This window comes from Heterodontus francisci, chromosome 43, assembly GCF_036365525.1.
Source record: "Heterodontus francisci isolate sHetFra1 chromosome 43, sHetFra1.hap1, whole genome shotgun sequence".
In the NCBI taxonomy this organism is placed as follows: Eukaryota; Metazoa; Chordata; class Chondrichthyes; order Heterodontiformes; family Heterodontidae; genus Heterodontus; species Heterodontus francisci.
In genome coordinates this window covers 8224575-8239471 of record NC_090413.1, presented here as the reverse complement: position 1 = coordinate 8239471, position 14897 = coordinate 8224575, and the positions used below count along the sequence as shown (strand labels likewise).

The 14897-nt window shown below is 44.0% G+C and overlaps 1 protein-coding gene across 1 annotated transcript in view; it reads right to left on the bottom strand.

Moving 5' to 3' along the window:
• Nucleotides 1-14897, bottom strand: part of LOC137355636 (asialoglycoprotein receptor 2-like) — a 74514-nt gene that overhangs the window by 43297 nt on the left and 16320 nt on the right. Inside the window, exon 6 of the mRNA XM_068021010.1 lies at nucleotides 6926-7035. Within this exon, the coding sequence (XP_067877111.1) occupies nucleotides 6926-7035 (110 nt within the window). The remainder of the gene's footprint in view (nucleotides 1-6925; nucleotides 7036-14897) is intronic.

Sequence of the window (14897 nt, the reverse complement as noted above, 5' to 3'; positions counted from 1 at the left end):
AGAACTGCTGAGTATTTCCAGCATTTCTTGTTTTTATTTCAGATTTCCAGCATCTGCAGTATTTTTCTTTTATTTTATGTTAATCCAGGGGACTGGGGGAAACATAAAGAACAGCAAAGGAAGACAAAAGTGGTTGTAAGAGCTGTTAGAAGGGAATACAAATAGAAATTTGGGAATTAACCAAGGTTAACATTGGAGGCCAGTGACCAGTGGTGTGCCGCATGGATCGGTGCTGGGCCGTCTGTTGTTTGTCATATATATTAATGAGTTGGATGAGAATGTAGGGGGTATGATTAGTAAGTTTGCAGATGACACCAGAATTGGTGGTATAGTGGACAGTGAAGAAGGTTATCTAAGGTTACAAAAGGATAAAGATCAACTGAGAAAGTGGGCAAGGGAGTGGCAAATGAAATTTAACACAGACAAGTGCGAAGTGATGCATTTTTGGAAGTTAAACCAGGGCAGGACATATACAGTGAATGGCAGAGCCCTGGGAAGTGTTGTTGAGCAGAAAGACCTTGAGGTGCAAGTACATAGTTCCCTGAAAGTGGCAACACAGGTAGACAGGGTGGTGAAGGCATGCTTGCCTTCATCGGTCGAGGCATTGAGTACAAGAGTTGGGACATCATTTTACAGTTATACATAATGTTGGTTAGGCCGCACTTGGAGTACTGTGTGCAGTTCTGGTCGCTGCACTACAGGAAAGATATGATTAAGCTAGAGAGGGTGCAGAAAAGATTCACAAGGATGTTGCCTGGTTTGGAGGGCTTGAGTTCTAAAGAGAGATTGGATAGGCTGGGTCTGTTTTCCCTGGAGTGAAGGAGGCTGAAAGGGGACATGATAGAGGTATATAAAATTATGAGAGGCATAGATAGGGGTAGATAGCCAGAGTCTGTTTCCCATGGTAGGGGTGACTAAAACTAGAGGGCATAGATTTAAGGTGAGAGGGAGGAGGTTTAAAGGGGATCAAAGGGGTAAATTTTTCACACAAAGAATAGTGGGTGTCTGGAATGAGCTGCCTGAGGAGGTGGTGGAGGCAGGAACAGTAGCGACATTTAAGAGACATCTGGACAGGTACTTGAATGAGCAAGGCATAGAGGGATATGGAATTAATGCAGGCAGGTGGGATTAGTATAGATAGGCATTATGATCGGTATGGACGCGGTGGGCCGAAGGGCCTGTTTCTATGCTGTATGACTCTGTGACTCTATAACATAAAAAAAGTTAATCACAATTATATAGGAAGTAAAGAGACAGTCAAGGGTAACGTGGTCTCTTTAAAAAATACTGTGAGTAATATTGCAAATGAAAATAAGGAAATGGCAGAATTATTGAATCATTGCTTTGTGTCAGACTTCACAGTGGAGGACATTCCGGGGAAACTAATTACGTGGTGAAGTGGTGAGGTGGTGGTTTGTGGTATTGTCACTGAACTAGTAATCTAGAGGCCCAGGCTAATGTCCTGGGGACATGGCTTCAAATCCCACCACAGCAGCTGTGTGGAATCTCGTTCCACTATTGGTGTCTGTAACATTTGCTGCTGTTACCTTGTTGGCTCTCGACGCCGTCGGCCAGGGGTTGAACAATAGAATTTGGCGTCCCTGTGTTGTCGCGGATTGAAGGGTTAACTCGAATTTCCAGAGATCCCACCGTGTCCGAAACCTAAAACAGCTGTTTAAATATACCAATTATGCAAATAAGAAGGGGCCCAAATGGATGGACTACTATGCGGACAGTTTTGCGAGTCCAGGATCCATGTCCGAATCAATATGGACGAAGGTCCATGGGAATAACAGGAAAAGGAAAGCTGCGAAAATGCGAAAATTTGCAGCAATTACTTGTTGCCTGAACGAATTAGAAGAAAGAGAAGCAGAAACAGTAGTTTTAAAATGTCGCCTGGAACAAATGGAGAAACAGGCTGACGAGTGGAAGGAAAAGGCCCAGCGCTGGGAAGAGCAGTGAGCCAATTATACGTTGCATGTGAGTAGTTTTCAGACTCAGGCCGAGCAGGCGGAGTCCAGTCACTGTAAAGCAGAACGAGACCCACACAGGCACGAGAAGAAAAATGGAAGGGAGAGCAGAAATGTACAGACCTCCAAGCTGCACTCCAAGCAGGGCTCACAAGGAGGCTCGACAGACTAAATGTCAGAAAGAAATCGACAGGCTAAGAAATCAGTTATTGGTCCAAAGAGGGATCATTTGTGCGTTTGGAGATAAATCTAGGGGGAGAGATTCGGGTAATGATACAACCGACAGGGGAGGATTAGATGAGGAAGCCTGGCGATATGGCCAGGGCCATGATGGCTATGATTACGATAAACCACCCCCAGGAGACTCCCCCAGAGGACGCATCCGGCCCGCCTCCACCGCTTACACCAGAGCGGATGCATCCTCTGGTGACGCGACGTGCAGCGGACAAACCCGCCAATCAGAATCTGGGCGCAGGAGGGCAGGGAGGAGCTCAGGCTGTCCCAGTCTCACTAGGACAGCAACAACAACCACAAGCCGAACAGCCAGAGGCAGTAACGAATACCACCCCACATACAATCACACAGCTGTCCAAAATGAAAAACGATATACCCAACTAGAATGGTACGGGAGACCCATACGCCACGTTTGGCACTTTAAAAAAAATTCATTTATGGGATATGGTCGTCACTGGCTATGCCAGCATTTATTGCCCATCCCTAATTGCCCTTGAGAAGGTGGTGGTGAGCTGCCTTCTTGAACTGCTGCAGTCCATGTGAGGTAGGTACACCCACTGTGCTGTTAGGAAGGGAGTTCCAGGATTTTGACCCAGCGACAGTGAAGGAACGGTGATATAGTTCCAAGTCAGGATGGTGTGTGACTTGGCCGGGAACTTGCAGGTGGTGGTGTTCCCATGCATCTGCTGCCCTTGTCCTTCGAGGTGGTAGAGGTCGCGGGTTTGGAAAGTGCTGTCTAAGTAGCCTTGGTGCGTTGCTGCAGTGCATCTTGGAGATGGTACACACTGCTGCCACTGTGAGTAGGTGGTGGAGGGAGTGAATGTTTGTAGATGGGGTGCCAATCAAGCGGGCTGCTTTGTTCCGGATGGTGTCGGGCTTCTTGAGTGTTGTTGGAGCTGCACCCATCCAGACAACTGGAGAATATTCCATCACATTCCTCACTTGTGCCTTGCAGATGGTGGACAGGCTTTGGGGAGTCAGGAGGTGAGTTACTTGCCGCAGGATTCATAGCCTCTGATCTGCTCTTGTCGGGTCACTGAGCAGGTTGTTGCTAAGCAAGTGCTGTCACTCAATTAAAATCTCTGCACGGCTTTGATGATGCAGAGGAAGTGAAACTGCTTGACATGAGCAAAAGTTCCATCCTATTTTCGGCCCTATCACAAGATAAATATGAGAGGAGGGCCCCTGAGACAAGCTATTCTAAATGCAGCTGGCCTCAACAGAGGAGAGCCCGATGCTTGTTTGAAACGGTGCCAGCAGGGACCACATTTTGCCAATCGCCTGTGGAATAATTTTGATTGGGTGTACAGGCCTGGCCTGGTAAGGGCAAATCTGCCCTTTGAAAAGCAAAGGACATGGAAACGTACTGTCATAGTCCATGTTTTTTACTTTTAGCATATGAGATTTATCTTTGGAAAGAAAAGGGGTGATGTATGATGGTCTTGAAGAGGATATCCCGTTAAGATCTTAGTATGCTTGTAAACTAAGTGCTGAAAATAGTCATGTGACTCGAAGCCGGAGTCACTCTGCAACTGTAACACCTCGGGTAAGGTTCTATAAATAGTTAGCTCTGTACTGTATATAATAGTTTAGCTGTAATAAACCAATTTGAGATCTTCAACATAACTGGACTACACGCATCTCATTTATGGTGCATCAGACAACATAAAGAACGCATTACAATGCTATTAGCCTTTTTGAATAGCTTAATTTACACATTTTCACAGAATTGTGTATTTGAATCTCCAGGTCCTTTCTGTTCATCCACAAACTTTCAGCATCTTTCTATTGAGTGTGTACTCCAATAACATTGAGTGTGTACTCCCATTCCACTGAGTGTGTACTCCCATTCCACTGAGTGTGTACTCCCATTCCACTGAGTGCGTACTTCAATTCCACTGAGTGCGTACTTCAATTCCACTGAGTGTGTACTCCCATTCCGTTGAGTGTGTACTCCCATTCCGTTGAGTGTGTACTTCCATTCCGTTGAGTGTGTACTTCCATTCCGTTGAGTGTGTCCTTCCATTCCGTTGAGTGTGTACTTCCATTCCGTTGAGTGTGTACTTCCATTCCGTTGAGTGTGTACTTCCATTCCGTTGAGTGTGTGCCCCCTTTCCATTAAGTGTATACTCCAATTCCACTGAGTGTGTATGCCCACTTCATTGCCTGTGTGCTTTTATTTCACTGTGTGCATTCCTGCTCCATTGAGTGTGCACTGGAGGTTTTAGACAAATGTTAATATAAAATGGTGAAATACATTGACATAAAATGGCTGATATTATATGTCTTATGGGAAGTAGAAACAAGCCTGAGTTAGACAGACAGGAACTTCAGTGCAGATAGTTCATCGGGGTAACACTGATTAAACACCCATTGTGATCAGTAAACAGGAAAAATTTAATGGGATAAAGAAATAACAGGAACTTGTCCATTATTAGGCATAAAACAACCTTCAGCCAGAATGACTAATCAGATAGATTAGATTATAAAGTGGGATGTTTAAAACTGTACTTGTGAAACTAAGATAAATAATATATTTAACAGTTGGCAAGTTGGTTTAGGAATAATGAGAAAATCACTGAAGGAAATTAATGAAAGGCCGCTCAATACCAAGGAATGTGTCCTCATAAAGCACAGATAAGAAATGGGACTATTTCCAGCTACAGTTTTGCTCTGTAACAAAGCATGTGGTCTGGGATGTCCTTGGGACTTGAGCCAGGTTTTGCCGAGTTTAGTATAAGATATGAGGCAAAGATTGAGAAACAAAGACTGCAGCAGCTGAACATAAAGGCTTCTCCTTTTATCCTGTTTCAATTTCACTTTCACTTTCACTCCACTTTGTTAGCATTTGTGTTCTTCAGCAGCTCCAAGTGTACACAAAGCAATTTCAAAACACTGCAACACTGCATCCTTCCCCTTCTTAGTAAATGAGAGACATAGCATGTTTCTAAAAATGGAAGCATTAATCTTCAACATGAATAGTTCACTTTGTAACAGAGCAACATATGTATGGTGGACATATTCTCTCACAAGTCGAATATTATCTGACATCAGGTGTAGTCTTGTTTGAATTATGTTCTTCATCTGAGGTGTCAATGTTGGAATCAGATTCAATGCTTGTGTTTGGTGTTTTCAGTGTTTTGAAGAATGATTGGTTTCTTCTGATGATTTGTGAACCGGGCTTTGCATTAATCATTGATTCTTTTGTGTGGTCACAACAAATGGGTGGACGTCATAAAGGTTTGTTTATTTTCCAATACGACCATCACGTTTCACAAGTACTTTATCTCCTGGTTTTAATGGTGTAGCTCTAAGTTTCACATTTCACTCTGCATGTATTTTCATTCAATCCTTCTGTTCTCGATCGCCTTCACGTACACATTGATCACTAGCTCCGCAGAGTAGCTCAGGTAAACGTGTGCACGTAGGATGTGCAAAGATGATTGTAGCTGGAGGTTTTCCAGTAGTCGAGTGAGATATTGCTCTGTAATTATGTTGTTTCCATGACTTGTTCTCAGCTCTAGCTGTACGTTATCATTTTTATCAAGGTTTGCATAAATTTCTCAACTTCTCCATTAGTTCTTGGCCAAAGGGGTGTGATTTTCCCATGAGTGAACCCTAGACAGTTGACGAATTTACTGAACTCATGGCTGTTGAATGGGGACTTACTCTCTATGGACTGAGACATGACCTGCTGTACAAATCATTCTGGATTGTAGGACTCAGGGTAAACTTTGGGGTGGCACATTGGCACAGTGGTTAGCACCGCAGCCTCACAGCTCCAGCGATCCGGGTTCAATTCTGTGTACTGCCTGTGTGGAGTTTGCAAGTTCTCCCTGTGTCTGCGTGGGTTTCCTCCGGGTGCTCCGGTTTCCTCCCACATGCCAAAGACTTGCTGGTTGATAGGTTAATTGGCCATTATAAATTGCCCCTACTATAGATAGGTGGTAGGGAAATATAGGGACAGGTGGGGATGTGGCAGGAATGTAGGATTAGTATAAATGGGTGGTTGATGGTCGGCACACTCTCGTTGGGCCGAAGGGCCTGTTTCAGTGCTGTATCTCTAAACTAAACTAAACTGAACAATGAACCCCTTGTACCAATCTGATGGACTACCGTGGCTACAAGAGAAGGTCAGAGGCTCGGAATCCTGCAGCCAGTAACTCACCTCCTGACTCCCCAAAGCCTGTCCGCCATCAACAAGGCACAAGTCAGGAGTGTGATGGAATACTCTCCACTCGCCTGCATGTGTGCAGCTCCAACAACACACAAGAACTTCAACACCATCCAGAACAAAGCAGCCCACTTGATTGGCACCCCAGTCACATACATTTACTCCCTTCACCACAGACACACAGTGGCAGCTGTGTGCACCATCTGCAAGATGCACTGGAGCAACTCACCAAGGCTACTCTGCCAGCACCTTCCAAACTCACAACCTCTCCCACCTAGAAGGACAAGGCCAGCAGATACATGGGAACACCACCACCTGCACGTTCCCCTCCAAGCCATACAACATACTGACTTGGAACTATTTTGCCGTTCCTTCACTGTCGCTGGGTCAAAATCCAGGAACTACCTTCCTAACCGCACTGTGGGTGTACCTACCCCACATGGACTGCAGTGGTTCAAGAAGGCAGCTTGAAAACAAATCCAGCTTCCTCATTAATGTTCAGTGTCACTGATATTGTCCAGAATGTGCAATTGAAAAGAGAACTCACTTTACAGAGGAAGTATAATCCGTTCCATCCACCCAGCGCCAGTCACCTTCAGAGATCGAATCACTGAGGCCAATCCAGGAACGTTTTGCAATCAATGTTCCAAGAAATGCCTGTCATGTAAATAAAGTGTCACGACTGTATATGGAGCAATATAGATTTTCACAATATTAGTGACAAACCCTCCAGTTGACAATCTTCTGTCTGAGGCCTTTACCCATTTATTTTAAACCAGCTTCCCTCCCAAATGAATATTGGACAGAGGAATGTGTGATGATTGCAGTTTCAGCTTGGCTCAGTTGCACTTTTGACTGAGTCAGAAGATCAAGAGTTCAAACCCCTGCCAGGACTTTCGTGCATGTTCTAAGATGAGACTTCAATTCGACAGTGAGAATGTGCTGCCTTTTGGATGAGACATTATTGTAGTTGTTACTGTATTCGTAATCCAGAGATTTTGAGATCAAATCCCTCTATAGTAGTTTGAGAATTGGAATTCAGTTTAAAAGATCTTGAAATAAAACATTACCATCAGTAAAAGTGACTATGAAATTGTCGGATGTTATAGGTTTAGGGTTAGTTATCACATCCTTTAGAATAGATTTTCCCTACTATGATGTCAAATTAACAGTTCTGTAGTTGCCTGCTTTCTCTCTCCCTCCTTTCTTAAATGCTGGGGTTACATTTGCCACTTTCCAGTCAACAGAAATCATTCCAGAATCAATAGAATTTTGAAAGATAACCACCAATTTATCTGTTAATTGGTTATTTGAAAAAGACCATAGCAGAGAAGTATCAGAAAGTATCTAACTCATAAATTTATATAAAGTAATAAAGTAATTAACAAAGTAGTGATGGCTGGGCAGGTGATATGCTGCAGCTGTATGATGTGGGAGCTGGCTGACCCCATTGTGAACGGCAGGGACCACATCTGCAGCAAGTGTTGGTTGCTGGAAGAACTCCGGCTCAGAGTTGATGATCTGGAATCTGAGCTTCAAACACTGCGGCACATCCGGGAGGGGGAGAGTTATCTGGACGTTTTGTTTCAGGAGGCAGTCACACCTGGTAGATTAAGTAATTCAAATTCAGTTAGTGATCAGGGACAACATGGTGTGATTGCAAGTGAGGGAGGTAGGGGGATCCTGAGTTCAGGTGTGGAGGAGCCTCAGCCTTTGACCTTATCCAACAGTTACGAGATACTTGCTCCCTGTGTGGATGAGGAAAAGGGCTGCGGGGAGGATGAGCCAACAAACCATGGCACCATGGTGCAGAAGGCCATTCAAGAGGGGGGAGCAAAAAGACAAGAGGTAGTTATAGGAGATTCTATAATTAGGGGGATAGATAGTATCCTTTGCAAGCCGGATCAGGAGTCCCGCATGGTGTGTTGCCTGCCCGGTGCCAGGGTGCAGGACATCTCTGACCGGCTTGAAAGGATATTGGAGCGGGAGGGGCAGGATCCAGTTGTTGTGGTCCACGTTGGGACTAACAACATAGGCAAGGCTAGGATGGAGGACCTGTTTGGGGATTATAAAGCACTAGGAGCGAAATTAAGGAACAGGTCCTCAAGGGTCATAATCTCCGGATTACTGCCCGAGCCACGTGCAAATTGGCTTAGGGATAAGAATATTAGGGAAGTAAACACGTGGCTAAGGGAGTGGTGTGGGAAAGAGGGGTTCCATTTCATGGGGCATTGGCATCAGTTTTGGAACCGGGGGGATCTGTACCGATGGGACGGTCTCCACCTGAACCGATCTGGAACCAGTGTTCTAGCGAAACGGATAAATAGGGTGGTCTCTAGGACTTTAAACTAGTGACTCGGGGGGGAAGGGAAAGGGAAAACGACAGGGAGTATGATGATAAATAAAAAGGTAAGCAGCAGGCTAACATGTGTCCAGGAGGGTTTAAGTTCAAGGCAGACTATGAAAGAAGCAGAAAGGAAGGTTAACTCAGGAGTTATTATTCGAGATGTTGGGAATCATGAGGGTAAGCAAGCCAGCATAAACGCACTTTACCTGAATGCTCGTAGCATTCGTAACAAGGTTGATGAGTTAACGGCACAAATCATCGCGAATAAATATGATTTGGTAGCCATTACGGAGACATGATTACAGGTTGGTCAGGACTGGGAGCTAAATATCCAGGGGTACCAGACTATTTGAAAGAACAGACAGGAAGGTAAGGGAGGTGGTGTAGCTCTGATACTCAAGGACGACATCAGGGCGGTGCTGAGAGATGATATAGGTTCGATGGAGAATGAGGTTGAATCCATTTGGGTGGAAATTAGAAACTCTAAGAAGAAAAAGTCATTGATAGGCGTAGTCTATAGGCCACCAAACAATAACATCACATTGGGGCGGGCCATAAACAAAGAAATAACTAATGCCTGTAAAAATGGTACGGCAATTATCATGGGGGATTTTAATCGACATGTAGATTGGTCGAACCAGCTCAGTCAGGGTAGCCTTGAGGAGGAAATCGTTGAGTGTATTCGTGATAGTTTTCTTGAACAGTATGTAATGGAACCGACGAGGGAGCAAGCTATCCTAGATATTGTCCTATGTAATGAGACAGGATTAATTAATGACATCATAGTTAGGGATCCTCTTGGAAGGAGTGATCACAGTATGGTTGAATTTAGAATACAGATGGAGAGTGTGAAGATAAAATCCAATACCAGGGTCCTGTGCTTGAACAAGGGGGACTACAATAGAATGAGGGAGGACTTGGCTAAAGTGGACTGGAAACAAGATTTTACGGTGGGACAGTTGACGAGGAGTGGAGGACTTTCAAAGCAATTTTTCAAAGTGCTCAGCAAAAGTATATTCCAGTGAAAAGGAAGGACTGGAAGAAAAGGGGTAATCTGCCATGGTGTCTAAGGAAATAAGGGAGGCTATCAAATTGAAAGAGAAGGCATACAAAGTGGCCAAAAGCAGCATGAAACTAGAAGATTGGGAAAACTTTAAAGGTCAACAGAAAGCTACAAAAAGAGCTATAAAGAAAAGTAAGATAGAACATGAGAAAAAACTAGCACAGAATAGAAAGACAGATAGCAAAAGTTTCTATAAATATATAAAACGAAAAAGAGTGGCTAAAGTAAACGTTGGTCCTTTCGAGGATGAGAAGGGGAATTTAGTTATGGGATATGATGAAATGGCCGAGGCATTGAACAGGTATTTTGTATCGGTCTTCACAGTGGAGGACATTAATAACATGCCAGTAATTGACAAAGAGACGAACGTCGGTGAGGACCTGGGAACAATCATTATTACGGAAGAGGTAGTGTTGGGCAAGCTAATGGAGCTAAGGATTGATAAGTCTCCTGGCCCTGATGGAATGCATCCCAGGGTACTAAAAGAGATGGCGGGAGAAATAGCAGGTGCACTGACGGTAATTTTCCAAAATTCGCTGGACTCTGGGGTATTCCCAGCTGATTGGAAAACAGCAAATGTGACGCCACTGTTTAAAAAGGGAGGTAGGCAAAAGATGGGGAATTATAGACCGGTTAGCTTAACCTCTGTAGTGGGGAAGATGCTTGAGTCTATTATCAAGGAAGAAATAGCAGGGCATCTCGATAGAAATTGTCCCGTTGGGCAGATGCAGCATGGGCTCATGAAGGGCAGGTCGTGCTTGACAAATCTTTTGGAATTCTATGATGACATTACGAGCAAGGTGGGCAATGGAGACCCAGTGGATGTGGTGTACCTAGATATGCAAAAGGCCTTCGACAAGGTGCCGCACAAGAGGCTGCTGCATAAGATAAGGATGCATGGCGTTAGGGGTAAAGTATTAGCATGGATAGAGGATTGGTTGACTAACAGGAAGCAGAAAGTGGGGATAAATGAGTGCTATTCTGGGTGGCAATCAGTGACTAGTGGTGTGCCTCAGGGATCGGTGTTGGGACCGCAATTATTTACAATTTATGTAGATGATTTGGAGTTGGGGACCATGTGTAGGGTGTCAAAATTTGCAGATGACACTAAGATGAGTGGCAGAGCAAAGTGTGCAGATGACTGTGAAACTTTGCAGAGGAACATAGATACATTGAGTGAGTGGACAAAGGTCTGGCAGATGGAATACAATGTTAATAAATGTGAAGTCATTCATTTCGGTAGGAGTAACAGTAAAAAGGATTATTACTTGAATGGTAAAAAGTTGCAGCATGCTGCTATGCAGAGGGACCTAGGTGTCCTTGTGCATGAATCACAGAAGGTTGGTCTGCAGGTACAGCAAGTAATTAGGAAGGCAAATGGAATTTTGTCCTTCATTGCTAAAGGGATTGAGTTTAAAAGCATAGAGGTTATGTTGCAGCTCTATAAGGTACTGGTGAGGCCGCACCTGGAGTACTGTGTGCAGTTTTGGTCTCCTTACTTGAGAAAGGATATACTGGCACTGGAGAGGGTGCAGAGGAGGTTCACTAGGTTGATGAGGGGGTTGGCTTATGAGGAGAGACTGAGGAGATTGGGATTCTATTCATTGGAGTTCAGAAGAATGAGGGGGGATCTTATCGAAACATATAAAATCATGAAGGGAATAGATAAGATACAAGTAGAGAGGATGTTTCCACTGGCAGGTGAAGCGAGGACAAGAGGGCATAGCCTCAAGATTAGAGGGAGCAGATTTAGGACTGAATTACGAAGGAACTTCTTCACCCAGAGGGTTGTTAATCTATGGAATTCCTTGCCCAGCGAAGTAGTTGACGCTTCTTCAGTAAATGTCTTTAAAGCTAAGGTAGATATATTTTTGAACAATAAAGGAATTAAGGGATACGGTGGGAGCGCGGGTAAGTGGATCTGAGGCCACGAAAAGATCAGCCATGATCTTATTGAATGGCGGAGCAGGCTCGAGGGGCCGGACGGCCTACTCCTGCTTCTAGTTCTTATGAGCAACGCATCCACTATCTCGATAGCCACCTCTTTCAACACTCTAGGATGCAGCTCATCTGGTCCAGGGCATTTGTCAACCTTCAACCCAGTTAACTTTTCGAGTACTACCTCTTTATTAATACTAATTTCGTTCAGTTCCTCATTTTCACAAGTTCCTTGGTTCACTCGTATTTCTGGGACATTTTCTGTATCTTCCTCCGTGAAGAGAGACACAAAGTAATTTTTAGTTTCTCTGCCATTTCCCTGTTCTCCATTATAAATTCTCCTGTCTCCGCCAGTAATGGAGCCATATTTGTCCTTGCTAATCTTTTCTTTTTCACATACCTAAAGAAGCTTTTACCGTCCGCCTTTATGTTTCTTGTTAGCTTGCATTCATATTCTCTTTTCCCTTTATTCGTTTCTTCATTATCTGTTGCTGGATTCTAAATTGCTCCCAATCCTCGGACTTACTACTTTTCCTGACAATCATATAACCCACTTCCTTTGATCAAATGCAATGTTTAACTACTTTAGCCATGGTTGATTCATATTGGGTTTTTGTGTCTTACAGGAATGCATATTTGTTGCAGACCATGTAATATTTCTTTAAATACTAGCCATTGCCTGTCTACTGTCAAATCTTTTAGTGTATTTTCCAAATCCACCATAGCCAACTTGCCCCTCGTACCTTTGTAGTTTCCTTTCTTCAGATTTCAGACACTAGTTTCAGAATGAACGATATCATTTTCAAACTTAATGTAAAATTCTATCATATTATGGTCACTATTTCCCAAAGGCTCCTTGACAGAAAGGTTATTAATTAGCCTTTTCTCATTACATAATACAAAATCAAAAATAGCCCGATTCCTAGTGGGTTCTTAAATGTACTGCGCCCGAAACCCATCTCGCCCGCATTCCAGGAATTTATCCTCCATGGCATTCCTGCTGATTAGATTTACCCAGTCTATAGATAAATTTAAATTGCCCATTATTACTGTATTACCCATGTTAAATGCACCTCTAATTTCCTGATTTCTACCATTTGGTGGTCTATAAACAACTCCCACCAATGTTTGCTGCCCATTGCAGTTTCTTAGCTCCACCCAAATTGATTGTACATCTTGATCCTTTGATCTAAGATCCTCTCTCACTAATGAACTGATCTTGTCCCTTATTAAGAGTGCTAACCCACCTCCTTTTCCTTTTTGACGATCATTCCTAAATGATGAATATCATTGAATATTCAGTCCCAGTCTTGGTCACCCTGCAACCACGTCTCTGTAATGGCAGTTCAATCATCCCCATTTATCTCTATTTATGCCTTCAAATCAACTACCTTCTTGCAAATGCTTTTTAACATCATTCCTTATTCTGGTCCAGCACGGTTCAGGTGAAGACCATCCCAACGGTACAGCTCCCATTTTCCCCAGTACTGGTACCAGTGCCCCATGAAACCCATTTCTCCCACATCAATCTTTGAGGCATGCATTTAACTGTCTAATCTTATTTACCCTATGTCAATTTGCTCGTGGCTCAGGTAATAATCCAGAGATTCTACTTTTTAATTTAGCCCCGAGCTGCTCGTATGGAGAACCTCTTTCCTAGTCCTATCTATGTCGGGGATCAGAGGGGATCGAGCAGCTGAGTGTCTGCTGTCAGGGAAATAGAACATAGAGCATAGAACAGTACAGCACAGTCCAGGCCCTTCGGCCCACAATGTTGTGCCGACCCTTTAACCTACTCTAAGATCAAACTACCTCCATACCCTTCATTCTACTATCATCCATGTACCTATCCAAGAGTCGCTTAAATGTCCCTAATGTATCTGCTTCTGCTACCACCGCTGGCAGTGCATTCCACGCACCCACCACTCTCTGTGTAAAGAACCTACCTCTGACATCTCCCCGAAACCTTCCTCCAATCACCTTAAAATTATGCCCCCTGGTGATAGCCCTTTCCGCCCTGGGAAAAAGTCTCTGGCTACCCACCCTATCTATGCCTCTCATCATCTTGTACCCCTCTATCAAGTCACCTCTCATGCTTCTTCGCTCCAATGAGAAAAGCCCTAGCTCCCTCAACCTTTCTTCAGAAGACATGCCCTCCAGTCCAGGCATTAACCTGGTAAATCTCCTCTGCACCCTCTCTAAAGCTTCCACATCCTTCCTATAATGAGGCGACCAGAACTGAACACAATATTCCAAGTGTGGTCTAACCAGGGCTTTACAGAGCTGCAGCATAACCTCGCGGCTCTTAAACTCAATCCCCCTGTTAATGAAAGCAAACACACCATACGCCTTCTTAACAATCCTATCAACTTGGGTGGCAACTTTGAGCGATCTATGGACGTGGACCCCAAGATCCCTCTGTTCCTCCACACTGCCAAGAATCCTGTCTTTTAGCCTGTATTCTGCATTCAAATTCGACCTTCCAAAATGAATCACTTCACACTTTTCCAGGTTGAACTCCATCTGCCACTTCTCAGCCCGGCTCTGCATCCTGTAAATGTCCTGTTGCAACCTACAACAGCCTTCCACACTATCCACAACTCCAGCAAGCTTTGTGTCATCGGCAAACTTACTAACCCAGCCTTCCACTTCCTCATCCAAGTCATTTATAAAAATCACAAAGAGCAGAAGTCCCAGAACAGATCCCTGCGGAACACCACCGGTCACCGAGCTCCAGGCTAGATACTTTCCATCTACTACCACCCTCTGTCTTCTATGGGCCAGCCAATTCTGTATCCAGACAACCAAATTTCCCTGTATCCCATGCCTCCTTACTTTCTGAATGAGCCTACCATGGGGAACCTTATCAAATGCCTTGCTAAAATCCATATACACCACATCCAATGTATTCATTCTAATGCAGCAGATTCATGGTTTGGAACCCCAGAGATATTGTGTGTTCAGAGATCATAACAACAATTAAAAAGCAATTAGAAAAATATTTGAACAGGAATAGAAAAGCATTTGATGTATTTGTTTGGAGTAGATCGAGTTGAAGGGCTAGTATCAGCACAGGAGCAAGAGCTGAATGGCCTTTGTCTCTGTCCTTCAGCTTTTATATCACCACTGAACATGCTGACAAATGATCAGCTATTGGTGAATTTGAAATTG